The sequence below is a fragment of the Crocodylus siamensis genome, chromosome 10 (assembly GCF_052110815.1).
Source record: "Crocodylus siamensis isolate JL-2025a chromosome 10, ASM5211081v1, whole genome shotgun sequence".
Taxonomy (NCBI): domain Eukaryota; kingdom Metazoa; phylum Chordata; order Crocodylia; family Crocodylidae; genus Crocodylus; species Crocodylus siamensis.
The window spans coordinates 4125777-4143991 of NC_143404.1; the positions used below are offsets into that span (position 1 = coordinate 4125777).

Sequence of the window (18215 nt, forward strand, 5' to 3'; positions counted from 1 at the left end):
AGTGCTAAATAAAGTTTTTCTGGGTTTTTTTTGTGCATGACCGCTAAAGTTAAGAAATCCAATGCTTATAAACTTTTTAGCAGTTCTTCTTTTGCAAGCAATTCTGTCATCTAGAAGAAAAGCAAGTGGCTATTGAACCAGTCCTTAAATCAGCCCCTAACTCCCTAACAGCATAGAAAATGTGTACCTTACCCTGATACTTCAAATAGGATCAGCCCTCAAGGCTATAACTGACTAGCTGGTTCTTTCTGGAATTGGTCCAAGCCTTACTATATTAAGTCTCAGACCTTAGACAAGTATAACGTTCAATGCCAGTCGAGTATGAAATGAGTATGTCTGATACTCTATCATTTGTATTTAATCTCAGACCTTTCTTTTGCCCTAGTCAAGGCTGTTGAAGACAATTCCAGCCAAAGAATCCATAATAGTTTTAGTTGGAAAAAAATTATACTTAGTATTTTAACATGAGTATTTGGAATTTCAGTTACGTTAATTAAAACGCATCTCAAATGTTTTGTGCATGTCCAGCTTCTCCACAGAAAGTCTCATTACTTAAATTAAATCAAAAATGAAGTATGGCAGGCTCAGAAACTGATGTGCATATTCAGAAGACAGCATCTCATCATGAGATCTGAGACCCATTTCATTTTAATTGGCTTTCCAACTTCTCTTCAACTTTCCCCACCTGCCATGTTACTTAAAAACATTCAAAAAGGTTTGAGTGATGGCATCTGAAAGTTCAGCAGTTAATTTCATAAATATTTTCTAACTCTTCCCATGGGCCATCATGTGTCAAATTCAGTAATTCCAAGTTACTAAAGTTATGAGCCAAGACCTCGAACAATTCATAGCTATAATACAAGGCACCTGCCCTCAGTTCCTTGCTTTTCCATGTACAGTGTGGCACAATACAATGTGCAAGAAAGCACAGGCAAGCACAATTTACACCCCAAAGCTGTTTCACACACTATAGTCTTAGCAACCTGAAGTGCAGCAGCAATTCTAAAAGGATTCTGGTTTACATTTTAGCCTGGGGAATGCTCCTGAAGCACAAGAGAGGACATGGATCCAACATTATAAATCTCTTGAAACATGTATGTGTTTTATAATGGTCCTTAAAGCTTAAAAGGACTTTAAGCACATTTACTTACTTACACTAAGAAATACCCGGTGGATATTATAAGTTAAGTATTAACAGATTTTTTAAATATGCGCAAGTCCAAGTTTGGGGCTTTACCAACTTGGACCATCTCCACCTGAACAGACACTCAGGCAACAAGAAATGGCAGATCATCGGACAAAATACTCCTTTTGCTCCTCTTAAGTTAGCCGTCTTTGGGGCTACCTAAACCCAAGAAGGATGCATGCACGAAACTCTTTGCAATGCAATTTATGTGAAGGAACCTACAAGAGATTTCCAGTAGGTTTGTATTTGTCCAGCCAGCTTCATCATGACAGAAATGTATCCGCCTGGTATTCTCCTATGTGGCTTACATCTTTCTGCTTCTGTATTGGTTACATTCAGTCCTAATGTAAACTCACCTACCCAAAGCTTACACAGAGGAGACAGGCTTGTAACCCATGAATACTAATATTTAATTCCACAGGTCTGAAATGTGAATGTTGAAGTCACTTTTTTTTTTTAAATTTAATTTATACGTTTGGAAAAAAAAAGAAGCAAAAAAATGCAGCTAAGCAACAAAAGCTCAGTTCTTTTGGGAAAAAGTAGTATCTACTGTGCGTGCTTACATCCTGCACAGTATTTTGGAAGTGATTTACAAAGTCTAATTTGTGGGAGATGGAGTAAGACCCCCAATATGCTGCGGTGTGCAGCATCTGCATGTGCAGATACCGTTAGGTAACAACTCAAAACAAAACACCAGATCCTGCCTAATTTCCCCCTGCAGACATCCTGTTGCCTATCATCTTCCCCACCTAGGGCAGGGAGGCGGACCCAATGATCTTGCAAGGTCCCTTCCAGCCCCTAACATCTATGCCTATTTTGCCACAAACTTTTGTAAGGCAGCACACTTGCAAGATTTCATATTTTCAGGTCAAAGGAGACCTGCAGCCCTACAAGCCCCGCAAGCCAGTGTACGTTGCCACCCAAAAAGTGGGCTGCAAGAATATCGGAAAGGGACCTGAATGAGCTTTAAAAGTGGATTCTCCTTTTTAGGAGGAAAAAAAACCAAACAAACCCATGGGGAACTATAGTTTTTCCCTTACAAGTTGGCACAGCTCCAGCCTGCCCAGGGCCGCTTGGGCTCCCCCCCAGCCACACACACACACTGGGGATCTGGGGGTGGGTCAGGAGTGAGGGGCCGACCAGCCACATTTAGAAACAGGTCCTGGTGCAAAAAGAAAACACACACACACAAAAAAAAAAAGAGGTTGAGAACCAGTGATCCCAGCAAGTCTGGCCCAGTGCAGAGCCCAGCTCAATCTGCTCCTGCCAGAAATTTATTTGTACGGAAAGTGTCAGGAAAAAAATAATAATATATATATTATATGGATAAATAGAGGTATTCACTATAAATATGATGGTGTGTAGTTAGATGAGTGGGCAGGTGGATGGGCAGTTAGACGGGTAGGTAGGTCGATGTACAGGTGGGTAGATGGATAGGTCGGTAGGTGGGTAGTTAAGACGGGTGGGTAGACGGGCGGGTAGGTGGGTCGGTCGGTAGGTAGGCGGGTGTCCTCGTGCGGGGCCGCCGCGGGAGGGAAGGCGGGCCCGGCTCTTCCCCACGGCGCCCTCGCCCAAGGCCCCTCGTGCGCGGCCGCCGCCATCTCCTTCATTCTTGGGGCGGAAAGAAGCGAAGCCCCCGGGCGAGCGGGCAGAGCATGGCGTGGGAGTGGGACTCGCGCTCCTCCCCCCCTCCCCACGCGCGAGGACAAAGCTGGGCCGCGGCCCCTCCCCCCCGCGCGAGAGGAACGCGCCCCTTCCCCCTCCCCCTGGGGGACACCAACCGCCGGCGGCAGCAGGGCGGGGCGGGGCGGGCGCCGCTGACCTGCGAGCGGAGCGGGACCGACAGCGGGAGGCGTCACTTCAGCACCGGGCGACGGGAAGCACCTCACGCAACGGCGTGCTCCGGCACCGGCTGCTACCTATATAGCTGCGGCGCAGCCTAGCCCCACGGCGGCGCCGACAGCCAATGGGAGACCGGCGCCTTGGCCCACTCGGAAGCTGGTTGGCTGGTGGGTAGGGAAGGAGGCGGGAAGGGGGTTGAGCGGCAAGCGGGCCGCCCTACGGAGCAGCGGCGCGGTTCAAGCTGACGAGCGTTGAGACCAACCAGTAGGAAGCCAGAGGGAGTCCCTGTCGGTGGGATAAGGCTGGATGGACTGGCCGCCCGGCCAATAGGGCGACGCTCCCATCGCCATTAAGGCGCAAGGTTCAGCCAAGGCGGGTTGCCGAGTGCGGTTGAGCCGTAGCGATCAGCCCGTGGGCCCTCGGAGGGAGACCCCGTGTGGAGGCAGGGGCGGCAGCCCTGCCGCAGCTCAGCCAATGAGCACGCGCGTCTGGCCGTGATGAACAGGCCGTGGCGTCTTAAAGGGGCAGCGCCGCTGCCCGCGCAGAGCGCCCCGTACTGGGCGGGAGGCTGAAAGGGTGTACGCTGACCCAGGCCCACGCGTGACCCTAGGACACCCACCCCACGCGTGATTTCTGCCACACGTGACTCCCCCCCAACATTAATTTTTCCCTATTCAGTCTTCTCCCATGCTGGTTTTCCCCACCGAGGATTTTTTTTTCCCCCCACTCGTGAATTCCCCCTAACATGTACAAGACCCAGCCCCATCTCCCTGTGGGGCTGCTGCAGGCCCCCATGCCCAGCCCAACACGCACCTTCCAGCCTGCAGAGCTGCAGGCCTCTGCATGGCCCCTCCACGACCGCCACTGGGGCTTAGGTGCCCACGTGGCTGGCATCACTTCTCCACTACAAAGCAGCAACCAAACGGATGCAAAGCCAAGTTCCCCCTGCCTAAAAATGTCCCCAGTCCAGGCTGGAGTGCTGCACCACGGCCCCAGGAGTAGCGCGACACAGGGTCTCAGCTCTCTGGCTATTGGGCTTGCAGAGCTTCCCCAGGCACCTTCAACTGGTGGCATCCACCTGCTCCTAGAAGCTCCTCCAAAAAGGAAGTCTTCCTTCCCCCTCCATGCACATGACCCCATCCCCACCCAGGCACCCTCCAACAGAGAGGGGGTCACATCAAACCCCCTAGCAAGGCCTCATCCCTGAGCCAACACGTGAGGAGAAGCCATCGCGCAAACCAACAGTCATCGCTGGGCCACCGGCGGCAAGCTGAGATGCTAATCCCCAAGCAGCTTTTAGCCTAGGAGCACTGCTGGACTAATTAGCTTGGAGTGGTGGTAATTACCCTGGGCATTGCCACATGCTACCCAGGTTTGGGGCAGTGGGAATCAAAGGCAACCGGAGGACAAGTCATGGGAACCACCTCCCCCATGCTCTCAGGCAGGGATTCACAAGGACGGGGCTGGCCTTATGCCATCCATGGCATGAATACCCTCCCTTTCTGCACCCACCCCCTGCTATTTATATACTGAGCTGCATTGCGAGCTGCCAGCTCATAAATCAGAGGCACAGGCCCCTGCTGAGTTTAATAGGAGGCAAGTGACTGCACAGGACAGCCACGTAACAGAGCCCCCTCTTCTTCCCGCCGTGCAGGGGGAACTCGGTCACCCATCAGAGCAGAGATCCCTGCTCCCAAATCACCTCTCCTTGCAAAAGGGCTGGATCGGTGCCTCCTATTAGAGCAGTGACCGGAGGCTGCGGCAAAATGGCATCCAGCCTGACCTCTGCACTACGGAGACTTGGTGTTGTCTTCCAGCCTGCATCTCCCAGGTGGGATGCACTGCTGATGTCCCCAGGAAGAAAGCAAGTCTGGGTGGGGACACCTATTAGAAATGGTTCTTTTTCCAGGTTTATGGAACAGCTTTGCTTGCTGTAGGCAGCAGAGCATGAGATACCTGGTGATTTTTCCAGCTGAGATACAGGAGAAAGGAAAGTTTGAGCCAAGCATGAAGCAGGCAGCTGCTGCCTGTGACTTCCCCCTCCATGCAGCCCTGCCGACATACTTCCCCCCTGACCTACTGCACTCCTTTGATCCCTGCTCTGCCCCCCCCGCTCTGCTGGTGCTCCTCACCCCAGTCCTGCAGTGACCCCGCTCTCCCCAGCCTGGGCTCCAGCCTTCCTGGGATCTCTGCACCCCCGTGGAAAACACCCCTCTCCCCTGCACACCTCAGACCCAGCTCTCACATGCTCTTGCCCTGCTCTGCTTCTCCAGGGGGAGAAGCAAACGCAGGGGCCAAAGGCAGAGACTTCATCTCCCCACAAAGCAAAGACTGGGACACAGACCCTTCACATGGGGCATCTATGAGACTGTCACCCCAAGCAACACCCCTATAACTTCTTAAATCTCATGAACCAAAGCCCAGCCAATGCCTCCCAGCTAGCCTAACACAACCAGCTCCAGCCTTATCTTTGCAGCCATTTCCTTTTCTCGCTCCCCACCAACCTTTGTATCCCACACTGATATTAGCCCTTTAATCACGCTGTGCAGGGTAGCCTGTGCTAAACTGAATCCTCCACAGCTGCCAAGGAGCCACACTGAGCCAGCTGCGAAGTTTCTGAATCACCAGCCTTTCAAACCTCTGGTTCACATGGCTGCCTTGACCCTCCCCAATTCACCCCCCCAACACTCATATGAGACTTTATTTTCCCCAGCAGATTTTAGCTGGGAAAAATTCAGCCCCGCCTCCAAACCCAATCAAATTCCTAGTAATTATCAGGCCCACTTGACATCGGCTTTAATTCATTTCCTAATTAAGAGTGGAAATCTTTTGTTATTTCTTTAAAAGAAAAAAAATCCCTTATCTTTCTTCCAAAATTTTACCAGCTCTGGCTCATTGCCCCCATAGAAAAGGGAGGAAAAATATGTAAGTGGGTGAGGCCCTGCGGCGCTATCAGGTTATCCGAGGTAAGTTCCTCCAGCCAAGATGAAACCTAAGAACCACACGCCACCCCCCACAACCTGCTAATGAAATATCTTCCATCCCAGGAAGCGGGCTCACTTATAGTGTGGATTAGACTTGCTTTCAGCAGGGTGAAATAAAGGGCAGTTTAGTCTAAATCCAGCCTCGTCGGATGTGGTTCATGAACCTCGAATGGTTCTTGTCACCCGTGCGACTGCAAAACACGTTAGCTGTGTTGCTTCTCGCTGCACGGTGGGCATGCCTTTCCTGGAAGCATCAGTAATGCAACACCCCCGCACCCGCTAGCAACGTTAACTGCTGCACGGTTGGGTTTTCCTCCTCCTTCGAACCAGAGAGCGCAGCGATTCACTTTGAGGGCGTGCAGTGCTGTGGCTTTGAGCAGCGAGAGCTCTCTCGTGCAACCCCTGTGCTGTCCTGACACTTGCTGCGGTGTTTCCCCTCAGTTTGCCCTGCTTCTGCGGGGGCTTTCCTACTTCTGAAAGCCCCCGTTCCTGGGAGCTGCAGTATTGCCACCCCCGCAGTATCAAAAAGCAAGAGAGACTCTTAAAAATCAAGAGATTTGGAATGTAAATCATGAGATGCTATTTTGGAAGTGTCTGTGGGGGGGAGGTGTTATTTGTGAAGGTGTGGGGGGGGGTTGGAGCCCGTGGGGGGGTCCCTGTATACCTTGGCAGGATGTGGGGTGCTGTAGGTCAGGAGCGAAAGGCGGCTGCGGGGCTGTGGCTTGGGAGTGAGGGGCACGCACACACACACGACTCTGTTGCATGGGGGGGCTGTGGTTTGGCAGTGAGGGTCTTTGATCTGACCCCCCCACACACCCTTTCCTCCCCACAGACATACCAGCTTGGCGCTCCCTACATGGGCCAGAAGAAAAAAAAAAGCCTGAGATTTTTTCTCTCTATCAGGAGATCGTGAGTCACAGTTAACATGACTTGGAAAACAGGAATCTCGTGATTCTTCCATGAGAGTTGGCATGACTGGAGCTACGACCCAGCGGACAGGCACCGAGGAATCCCCGCCGTCAGAACGGCCTAGCGGGACAGTTGTGTGGGCAGGGGGCAAATACCGCGCAGGCCTGGGGTACAGGGCAGCCCGGTTCCTCAGCCATTGCACTTACCCCTGTTCCATTTCACCGGGCCAGTTGTCCAAAGGGGGATGCACTTTTTATGTAATGAAGGTGGCTGAGCCGGGCCTGGTGAGAGAAGGGGGCAGAGGTGCAGCTAGAGGAAGGCTGCAGAGGGGAACTCCTCCCCGATTCACCCCCCTCCCAACATGCACCCTGCCCTTCACCTCGCTGCAGACCTGCAGCCTGCAAAGGGAGCGCCGTCCTCCTGGCCAGCGAGCATGGCTGCCTGGCTGCGATGACCAGGGCTGCTTGGGGCGGACGGGGAAGGTCCAGAAGGGCCTTCTCCTTATTTTCTTGCTGTCCTGAAACAAAACAGACGCCGTTTCATACAGCCCCCCGTCTACACGAGGCTGGACAGCTGCAGAGCTCAAACCCCAAGTGCCGGCCTCTCCTGCCGTAACCCGCCAGCCCCGCCGCAGCTCCAGTTCGGGAGGCAGGGATGCTTCTCCGTGGATCCAGCCTGTGCTTTTGCCCAGGCCAGCGGCTTCGTGGGCAGAAGCCGAGGAGGAATCGGTTTCCCTTTTGCCGCTCTTCAGGGGTGGGGGTTGCGACTGAGCTCTCGCTGGCACTCAAACCCACAGGCTCCCGGCTACAGGGTCTTGTCCCTGCACTCGGGATCATGCCTTGAGTTTTCTTTTCAACTTCCTCCATACCCTTCGTGGCATTGCAATAAAGTGCCTTGCTTTTATTTTCTTCTGCAGCCGGATAATAGCAGTAGCCCATCACTAACGTTTCTAGCCGCTTGGAGAGAAACAGGGTTGCCCTCTCTGCCATGCCCCCTGCACCCATCTGAACAGATCCTAGGCGAGTCTTGGAAAACAGGGGTGGGAAGGGACCTCAAGCATCCCACCCCCCGCTCCGAGCAGGACCAGCCACGGCTTGTCCCCGCGGAGGCTGCAGCACCTCCCCGGGGGGCCGCTTCCCCGCCCTCCCGGGGCTTTGCCTAATACCCGACCTGCTGCAGCGTGAGCCCATTGCTCCTGCTGCCGCTGCCCCCACTGAGGCCGGCACCCCCGCTCTCCTTCGCGCTCCGGGTCGGACGGACCTGCCCCGCCCCCGGCCCCGCTCCGGCGTGACGCGCGGCTGCGGCCGGGCAGGGGGCGGGGCGGGCTGAGCGCGGCCCCGCCCCCGGCCCCGCCCCGGCGGCCTGCGCGAGCCCGGATCCGACGCATCGCCGCAGCCATGCCGGTGGGTGCCCGCGCCGGTCCCGACCCGGATCCGAATCCGAATCCGAATCCGAATCCGGCCCCGGGTGGGGTGGGCAGAGCTGCGGATCCGGCGGGGGGCTGGCGGGGCCCGGGACCCCTCCCCAGCTGGCGAGGGTGGCACCCCCTTGCTGAGCATCCTCCGGGGAGCTGCCCCAGGGCAGACCCCCCCCCCGGCTGAAGGAGGGGGGCGCCGGCTCGTGGCCCCAGGCCGCCGGCTTCGAGGGCGAGACGCTTCCCCCCGAAACAGGCAGAGTCGAGCCGGTCGGGATTATCGTCCCCGCTCACGAGCCTGTGCGGGACAGCGGGGAGCAGCCCCCTGTCCTTTTTAATAGCTGGCGGGGACGGTGTTGGACCGGCGTCTCTACGAGGGAGCCGTTTGAGGGTGCCCGGGTGGTCCCCGCGGCGCGTGTAGGCGCAGCAGCCGCAGCCGTGCAAAACGGGGCCCCTTCCCAAAAGCTCTTGCCTCAAAGGAGGCAAGGAGCAGTTGCAGACCGGAGCGTGGGAAAACACAGCCAGGTACGGAGGCAGCTTAGGGCAGTGATGCTCGGCCGCAGGGATGTGGCACCCAGGGTGCCTGGAGACCCTTTCTGGGGTGCTGCGGGGTGCCACGCGGTTGGCCGTGCACAGGGTTGGCGCAATAAACCCAGAGTTTTCCGGCAGGAATTAACGGTGCTAAAACCACGCTGCCCTGCTGCGGTTTTGCCGAGGCCGTTGCAACAGAAGAATGGCTCTGGCAGTTTTTGTCAGTCAGAAAAAGAGCGAAAAGAAAAGCTGGTGTTTTTTAGCAAGCCTAACGAGGGGGGCCTCCGGCCTAAAAAGCTCGGGAACGGTTTGCAGAAACCTGGGTCGATGCTGAGAGGCCCTGGGGGTGAGGCGGGAGCCTGTTTTGCTCTTCTCTCTCCTCCCTGGAGAGGAGCAGCCTCGCGCTGTGAGCTGCAGTCCCGAGGCGACACGGGCCCCGTTGCCGTCTCCGACCTCTCCTCCTCCTCCTCGTTTCAGAAGCACGAGTTCTTCGTGGACATGACCTGCGAAGGCTGCTCCAACGCGGTCACTCGCGTCCTGAATAAGCTGGGAGGTGAGTGGCGCTGCGCCAGGCCTGGGAGCCAGCGGCGGGTTGCGAAGCGTGGCGGCGAACTTGCTGCTGCTGTTGGTTCACATCCCAGCCTAGCAGCCGGGCGCAGCAGCCACGTGGAGGCCTCTGCATCCTCCCTGCTCCTTGGCAGGGGCTGGCGCAAGGGCCCTGCCCTCCGCCCTGGCTCGCGCTCTCCATCGCACGGCACGCTGGACCAGGCTTGCCGGTGCAGAAGGAGGTCGAGGGTGGCCTCAACCTGGGCACGTCCGGGAGGCTCCAGGGAGCCTGCTGGATCCTCTGCGGAGAGAAACGTGCCCAAGCACACCAGCATCTCCAGGCATGAAGCAGAAGCCGCAGGAGGCGGATGGGAGCTGGTGCAGGGCCCTCCTGGGAGATGGAGCCCACCCCCAAAATACATCCCCTCGCCAGGCCTGGGGAATGGGGCTGGCCCTGCAGAGTGCCCCCTGCCCGACTGGATCCCCCTTGGGCTCGGGAAGGAGCGCAGAAGCGGGTGCTGTGGGTGTAGCATCCCCCACCCCAGAGACTCGCCTTGCCCCTCGCCCTGCTGCCATGGCAAGTGGTAAGCCAGTAACTAATTATTAATCTTGCAGCAGGCTCCCGTGACCCTGGGTGCAGTGGGGGAGGAGGGCAAAGCTGCCTCGTGACAACAGGAAATTCCAGTCCAGTTTCCCTTCCTGCAGAGCAGGGGAGCTGTGGGCCTCTGCGGACTGGCTTGGTCCCGAGGGCAGGAGGAAAAGCCGCTGATGCCTGGGTGCACCCCCAGCCCAGATGGCAGCGAGGTCCCGAGAGGGGCAGGCTGACCTGTCCAGCCCGCTGATCAAAGAGGCTGCTTTCCTTTCTGCTCCTGGAAAGCAACCCCACCCTTCTTCTTGGCTCCGGGGAGAGCCGTACCAAGCCAGCAGCCTTTCTCAGCTATCCCACGTTGGTTCTTCGGCCAAGCTGACCGGGCCTTTAGCTGGAGAGCTAGCCCTGCGTGCAGCTCCTTCGTGCAGGCTGGCTCCTCATCCTGTATGCAGGACCTGGGGTGGTTTGGTTGTGCAGAAGCCTCTTGCCGAGCTGTGTTTACCATGAGAGCCGGGCTGCAGTCCCCGCAAACCAGGCAGCAGCCCGGTAGAAGCAAGGCACACGAAACCGGTAACCGATGAGCAGAGGCAGCCCCGACGCCGTGGAGAGCGTGCGCAGCGAATGCGGCTGCAGCCCGGACGCCTGGCTCTCGCCAGGCCTGGTTGCGCACGCCTGCTTCTCTCTGGCCGGCTGTGCTGGAGGCAGAGCAAGACAATACTCTGGTTCCTGCCAGCCGGGAGACAGTCCATCCCTCTGAGCCTCTCGCTGATGTAGCAGCTTGCTGCATCGGAGAGTGAGGAAGGCCTTTGGAAGGAGCAGGAAGGAGCCTGGCTACTCATCTTTCTTGCCTGGTGGGACTTATATGGGGCCCCAATAGATTCATAGATTCATAGATGCTAGGGTCAGAAGGGACCTCAACAGATCATCGAGTCCGACCCCCTGCATAAGCAGGAAAGAGTGCCGGGCCTACATTACCCCAGCTAGATACACATCCAACCTTCTCTTGAATACCCCCAGGGTAGGGGAGAGCACCACCTCCCTTGGGAGCCCGTTCCAGACCTTGGCCACTCGAACTGTGAAGAAGTTCCTCCTAATATCTAATCTAAATCTGCTCTCCTCCAGCTTGTGGCCATTATTTCTTGTAACCCCCGGGGGCGCCTTGGTGAATAAATACTCACCAATTCCCTTCTGTGCCCCCCTGACGAACTTATAGGCAGCCACCAGGTCGCCTCTCAACCTTCTCTTGCGGAGGCTGAAAAGGTCCAGTTCCTCTAATCTCTCCTCGTAGGGCCTGGCCTGCAGGCCCTTAACCATACGAGTGGCCCTTCTCTGGACCCTCTCCAGGTTATCCGCATCCTTCGTGAAGTGCGGCGCCCAGAACTGCACGCAGTACTCCAGCTGCGGTCTGACCAGCGCCCGATAGAGGGGAAGTATCACCTCCTTGGACCTATTTGTCATGCATCTGCTGATGCACGATAAAGTGCCATTGGCTTTTCTGATGGTTTCGTCACACTGCCGACTCATGTTCATCTTGGAGTCCACTAGGACTCCAAGATCCCTTTCCACTTCCGTGCCACCCAGCAGGTCATTTCCTAGGCTGTAGGTGTGCTGGACATTTTTCCTCCCTAGATGCAGCACTTTGCATTTCTCCTTGTTGAACTGCATTCTGTTGTTTTCTGCCCACTTGTCTAACCTGTCCAGGTCTGCTTGCAGCTGCTCCCTGCCCTCCGGCGTGTCCACTTCGCCCCATAGCTTAGTGTCATCTGCAAACTTGGACAGAGTACATTTCACCCCCTCGTCCAAGTCGCTGATGAAGACATTAAAGAGTATCGGTCCAAGCACCGAGCCCTGCGGGACCCCACTGCCCACACTCTTCCAGGTCGAAACCGACCCCTCCACCACGACTCTCTGGGTGCGACCCTCCAGCCAATTCTCCACCCACCGGACTGTGCAGTCATCCAAGTCATAGCCCCTTAACTTGTTCACCAGTATGGGGTGGGATACCGTGTCAAAGGCCTTCCTGAAGTCCAAGTATACGACATCCACCCCTCCTCCTGCATCGAGGCGTTTTGTGACCTGGTCATAAAAAGAGACTAGATTGGTCAGGCACGATCTGCCTGCCACGAACCCGTGCTGGTTTCCCCTCAGCATAACTTGCCCTGCCGGGCTCTCACAAATGTGAGCCTTGATAATTTTTTCAAAGACTTTGCCAAGGATGGAGGTGAGGCTGACTGGCCTATAGTTACCCGGGTCCTCCTTCCTCCCCTTCTTGAAAATGGGAACCACATTGGCCCTTTTCCAGTCCTCCGGGACTTGACCCGTGCGCCACAAGCGTTCAAATATTCCCGCCAGTGGCTCTGCAATGATGTCGGCCAGTGCCTTCAGTACCCTGGGATGGAGCTCATCCGGGCCTGCCGACTTAAATACATATGACAATACATGTGACAATAGCACATGTCAGCTGGTATTCCCAGTTTCTGGGCACAGTGTTGTTAATTAAATGCATGCCCCGGCTGTTTTTGAGATCCCTGCTGCTACAGAAACCAAGTTCCTGTGTTCAGTCTCGAGCCCTTGTTCCCCTTGGCCAGCTGCTTTCAACTTTCTGTTGTTTCTAATGATGTGTCTGTGCACCAAGGGGACAAGGATGTCTAGTGGTGAGAGGGAGGGAACTGGGTTTTGCCATTTGACTTTGGGGGAAGGCTGTGTTTGCCTGTGTGCCTCAGTTTCCCCACCTGTCAAGGGTTTGTTATTGCAGAATGCACTGCGCCCCCCTAGCATTTCCCAGTAGACTCGTGGAGGAGATGGGGGCTGAGGGGGTCAGCCCTCCAGTGACAAATCCTAGAAAAGCCTGCCTGGGCCTGCTTCCTACAGGTAGGCGTTGTGCGGCTTCAGGCAAGGGAAGAGACCCTTGGAGAGGAGAGGCAATAAAGAATTGCAGCGGAGGGGAATTGCAGTAGAGGGAGATTCAAAGAGAACACAACATATTGGAGGATTGGACCAAAAGAAATCTCATGAGGTTGAATTAGGACACGTGCAAAGTCCTGCACTTAGGGCAGGACAATCCCCTGCACCGGTGCAGGCTAGGGGTGACGGGCTGGGCAGGAGCTCTGCAGAAAAGGACCTGGGGGGACTGGGGACAATAAGATGGAGATGAGCCAGCAGTGTGCCCGTGTTGCCAAAATGCTAATGGCATCCTGGCCTGCATTGGTAGGAGCATTGCCGGCAGATGGAGGGAGGTGATTCTTCCCCTCTATTCGGTACGGGTGAGGCCACATCTGGAGTCCTGTGTCCAGTTTTGCGCCCACTCCCCCCCCCCGACCACCTCCTGCCCGGCTGCAGCCACTTGTAACACTGGAGCACATTTGGATTCGGATTTGGGTTCAGGCTGCAGCCACCCCGCGCACCCGGTGTGCATGCAGGGGTATGGCCAGCTGGGCTAGTATTTAGAGCCCAGGCGAGGGGGGACAAGCACCCCCTGGCTCAGAGGAAGGTCCTCCCTGAGCCAGGATCAGCTCCATCCAAACCACTTTGCAAAAGAGACTGGAGGGTGCTAATAGCAGCCTTCAGCTCCTTGCAAGGGGGCTGCAAAGAGGATGGAGCTGGGCTGGTCTCAGTGGGGGCAGGTGGCAGGACAAGGAGCAATGGGCTCAAGCTGCAGCAAGGGAAGTTGAGGTTGGATATTAGGAAAAGGTTTCTCCCTAGGAGGGTGGTGAAACACTAGAACAGGTGACCCAGAGAGGGGGTGCAGTCTCCATCCTTGGAGGTGTTTAAGTCCCGGCTAGACAAATCCCTGGCTGGGATGATGTAGTTGGGGCTGGTCCTGCTTGGAGGAGGGGGTTGGATGAGATGTGACCTCCTGAGATCCCTTCAACCCTCATTTTCTATGATTCTACGATTATTTTATGTGGGGGGTCATGGAGAGGACTTAGCTCCTCATCTCTGGGGTCGCTTCTCCCCCTCCCAGGCGTCCAGTTTGACATCGACCTGCCCAACAAGAAGGTGTGCATTGAGTCAGAGCATAACATCGACACCTTGCTGGAAACGCTGAAGAAAACTGGGAAGACCACCAACTACCTGGGGGAGAAGTGACCCTGGAGACAGGATGGAGGGTCTGGCTTCCTCAGTGCTGCCAGGAAGGTCAGTCTGGTGCCAAGAGGCTCCTCTTGTCCGGTCCATGACTACCGCGGTTGTGCCCAGGGGGGTTGAAGTGGTGTTGTGCAATGGGAGAACAGGGCTGGTGCATGGTCCCACGTGGAGAGCTGAGCTGTGGTGCTGGCAAGGTGGGCTTAGGGAGAGGTCCAACTTGCCTTGACCTTTCTCTGCGTCTTCACCCCATCCTAAGCACCATAGGCACTCCCTGACCTGGCTCCGGCGAGCACAGGGAGCTTCATTTTTGCCGCCAGCACCTGGAGACGAGGCCAGGTCATGACCATCTTTTGTGCCCTTTCTCCCTACATATCCCTGCCCTTTATTTCCGGCCCCCTAGACCCAAGTAACTCTTTCTGTGGCTGGTGGGAACAGCCAAGCAAGGCTCTGAGTGGCCTGCTCTTGGGGTTGCAAGAATACCAGCTCAGCCCCAACCCATGCTTGCCAAAAATGCCCCTCTCTGAAAACAAACACGCCAAAAGAGCCCTGCCAGCCGAGCGTGCCGGTCCCCAGGGCAGAGGCAGCTCTCTAAGGGAGGATGCACTCAGCAAAACAAGGGCCTGGGGACTGGCTGGCCCAGGGGGTTGCTTGTTAGCTAAGGAGCTGGTCGTCACATCTGTAGCCTCGGGGAGGGCTGGAGCTCACCAGGGGCAGGAGAAGCAGCACTAGGTGACTTCGCCTTAAATGGTCTCATTGAAATGAGGTCTTGCGGTGGGTCTCGCGCCTGCCATCTAGTCTGGGAAACCACCGTGGCGTGCTCACTTCGTTAGGCCATTCGCCGGCATGGACTGAGCGCCCTTCCTGCGAGAGGGGGTGTCTCCCAGACAGACCCGGAGGGGCTGGGGACGACTGTATTTGTTTCTGCCACATGCTGCGCTGACAGTATCCGACGTTGCACCTTGGCATGTGCCGGCTGGATGGAGGTCTTGTTTGTATTCACCAAGCAGCACTGTTTTAACAGACGGGATTTCATTTTCAGTCAGGTCAAGCCGTGCAAGGTCCTAACATAGATGGCCTTAAACATTTAACCCTTGCTTGGATCCTTTTGGTTTGCATCAGCCAATTCCTGGATTAAGATGGAGGATTAAGCCGGTTTAAGTGCATCTATTAGACACTTGCATGGCTGGAAGTCGGGGGCTTACACACGGGTTGTGTTAAATCATGCATCGCGGCTTCTCAAGACAAGCCCTGATTCTTACAAAATAAGAAAAGTCCTGGCTTGAAGCAGATGTCACCGGTAACATCACATGGCATCCCAACAGACCTGAGTTTCATGTGGAAAGAAGAGCCTGTAGGCAGGGGAGATTTGGAAACCAAGGTCTCCTTTGAGTTGGCCCCCATACCATTGATCAACTGTGGGAGCTTGGACAGGTCGTTCTACACTGATCCTCAGTTCCCCATCCATAAAATGGGAACAATGCCTGCTTGCTTTGCAGGAAAGTATGGAGGACTCTCTGATTTCCAGGCCCTCTGAGCTCTGACATGTCTGCTGGCTGTTAATAGGAGAAGCAGGTGCTCACAACACCTGAAGATGAGGTCCCCTCCTATTAGAAGAGGGCCCTGGCCATGCAAAGCCTGTACCAAGCAGATTATCAGCATCGCATTTGCTGCTGTTAAGTTCAAGTGTGTGCTGTCCTCAGGAAATCCTTTATCTGCTCGTGTCCCAGGGAGCCCATGAGAGAAATGCAGCTGAAGGATCCTCATAGAAAATTCAGGCTGGAAGGGACCTCAGCAGGTCACACCTAGTCCAACCCCTGCTCCAAGCAGGACCAGCCCCAGCTACATCCCAGCCAAGGCTTTGTCTACCCGGGCCTTAAAAACCCCCAAGGACAGAGACTCCACCACCTCTCTGGGTCACCTGTTCCCGTGTTTTACTACCCTCCTCATGAGGAAATTCTTCCTAATCTCTAACCTTAACCTCCCTGGCTGCAACCTGAGCCCATTGCTCCTTGTCCCGTCATCCTCCACCACTGAGACCAGCCCAGCTCCATCCTCTTTGCAGCCCCCCTGCAGGGAGGTGAAGGATGCTATTCAGTCCCCCTCAGTCTTCTCTCCTGTAGACTAGATAAGCCCAGTTCCCTCAGCCTCTCCTCATAAGTCATATCCCTCAGCCCCCGAACCATTTCCATTGCCCTCCACTGGACTCTCTCCAATGTGTCCACATCCTTTCTGCAGTGGGGGCCCAAAACTGGACACAGGATCCAGATGTGGCCTCCCCAGTGCTGAATAGAGGGGAAGGATCACTTCCTTCAGTCTGCTGGCGGTGCTCCTACCGATGCAGCCCAGGATGCCGGTCGCCTTCTTGGCACAAGGGCACACTGCCGGCTCCTGTTCAGCTTCTTGTCCCCTGTCCCCCCAGGGCCTTTTCTGCAGAGCTGCTGCCCAGCTCGTCACCCCCAGCCTGTCCCGGCGCAGGAGATTGCTCCCTCCTAAGTGCAGGACCGTGCATTTGTCCTTGTTGAACCTCAGGAGATTTCTTTTGGTCCAATCCTCCAGTTTGTCGAGGTCGTTGGCTGGACCAGTCATTGCTGGTGGGTGGGTGGATTTTCTTTCAGGCATGGCCGGGAGGGGGCAGCCTCGTCTCACTTTTCTCCCCCTCCCTTGTTTCTGCAGGACGAGCGTAGGGCTCCAGGAAGACGGTGGCTGACTATTTACACTTCTGCTGATACCCCTTTCCTCTTGACCTGGGTTCCCCTACCAGCTGCTGGAAAGAAGAAGGCTAGAAAGGAAGAAGACACCCGGAGGAAAAAGCCCATCGTGCAGTAAAATTCCCCTCTTGACATGTTAGAGCTCTTGGTGCAAACTCCCTCTCCAGCCCTGCAATAAAGGAAGGAGCTGCTTCTCTTTTTCATGGTGGGTCGCAGTGTCCCCCTGTTTTCTTCAGGCGCTTTGGTGAGGAAGAGTCCATGAAAATAAGGAATCGCATCTTCCTTAAGACCAGTTCTCCCAGCTTCTGGTGGCCACAGCTTCACCTTGCTTTCCCCATCTCCAGAAAGCTGAGCTCTAGCGCTGTCTAGGCCGGGAGTTAAATGAATTAGCATCCCAGCAGCAGCAGCTTTCCATTGCAGGCGTGTCACGCCCTCCGTCAGGGGCTCTGGATGCGCTGGGACAACAGTGTCATCCCCTTGCTTTTTTCTCCTGCCCCAAACAGGCTTCATTCGTTATATTGTATAATTACACAATATATTAGTATATTGCTGTTGGTTGCAGAGGCCCCAGTAGGCACTTGCACCCCATAGTGCCAGGTGCTGTACATGCAAGTGATAAGAGACAGCCCCGGCTCTGATAGTAATTACACACTTGGGAGGGGAAACTGAGGCACAGGCCTGTGAGGGGAGGTGAAGTAGCCTCCAGGGGTTAAATGGCAGGTCAGTGATGAAACTAGGGCTCCCTGGCTCCCAAGTTATTGTCCTCTGTGCTGTGCCGGGGGCGGTCGGCTTAATTGAGGGTTTACTTGTGATACCATGGTGTAGGCTACCTGTGTGTCCCCTTCCCCCACCTGCTACCTCCTCACAGCCTCAGGGGCTGGGCCCTTCCTTGTTCGCTGTCCCCAGCCAGTATGGCCAAGCCCCCTTTTTCCTGACATCACCCAGACTAGGATGACTCATGGATGGTGTGTCAGTGACTGCTTCCACTGCACCGCTGCGTTTCCCCCAGCAGCAGCGGGCCCCTTCAGGGCAGAGCACATGCTTGTGGGTGAGTGCCTGGGTTTCTTAGGTATCCGGGTTATAGCCATATCGATCTAGAGGCAAAAGGAATCAGGACTCATGGTAGAGGTGATCTCTTTTATTAGACCAACTAGATTTTTGCAAAAAAAAATGTCTTTAACTGCAATTTTGATTGCAATGTTAATTTCATTGCAATGCATCTCATTGAATTTAATTGCAATTTAATTTAATTTTAATTACATTGCAACATTTCTTTAATTTGCAAAAAAGCTTTCAATCAAAGAATTTTTTTTGCAAAAATTTAATTGGTCTAATAAAAGAGATCACCTCTACCGTGAGTCCTGATTCCTGGGTTTCTTAGTGCAGCCTTTGCTGGCAGCTCAGTGTTGACCCATTTCCT

General features: G+C 55.2%; 2 protein-coding genes across 5 annotated transcripts in view; one reads left to right on the forward strand and one right to left on the reverse strand.

Annotated features, from left to right (window-relative positions):
- G3BP1 (G3BP stress granule assembly factor 1) overlaps positions 1–8229 on the reverse strand; it is a 29678-nt gene extending 21449 nt beyond the window's left edge. For 2 of the 4 annotated variants that reach the window (XM_090064840.1, XM_090064838.1), the window contains exons 1-3: positions 8092–8229; positions 7301–7438; positions 7128–7202 (exon numbers count right to left, since the gene is read on the reverse strand). In XM_090064840.1, the coding sequence (XP_089920966.1) occupies positions 7128–7138 (11 nt within the window). In that variant the 5' untranslated portion in view covers positions 7139–7202; positions 7301–7438; positions 8092–8229. Of the gene's footprint in view, positions 1–3008; positions 3164–7127; positions 7203–7300; positions 7439–8091 lie in introns of those variants that run through there. The other 2 variants (XM_090064839.1, XM_090064841.1) reach the window with 2 other exon arrangements.
- On the forward strand, positions 8199–17003 carry ATOX1 (antioxidant 1 copper chaperone). Its single transcript, XM_090064842.1, has 4 exons — positions 8199–8324; positions 9344–9419; positions 13966–14138; positions 16761–17003. The coding sequence occupies exons 1-3, from the start codon at positions 8319–8321 to the stop codon at positions 14088–14090; spliced, it is 207 nt and encodes a 68-aa protein (XP_089920968.1). The 5' UTR covers positions 8199–8318; the 3' UTR covers positions 14091–14138; positions 16761–17003.
- Positions 17004–18215: the final 1212 nt, after the last annotated feature.

What these genes read in the sequence shown, in the direction of transcription:
- ATOX1 (XM_090064842.1), top strand. An exon ending in CGTCCTGAATAAGCTGGGAG is followed by an intron (nt 9,420 to 13,965) that starts GTGAGTGGCGCT and finishes TCCCCCTCCCAG; the next exon opens with GCGTCCAGTTTGACATCGAC.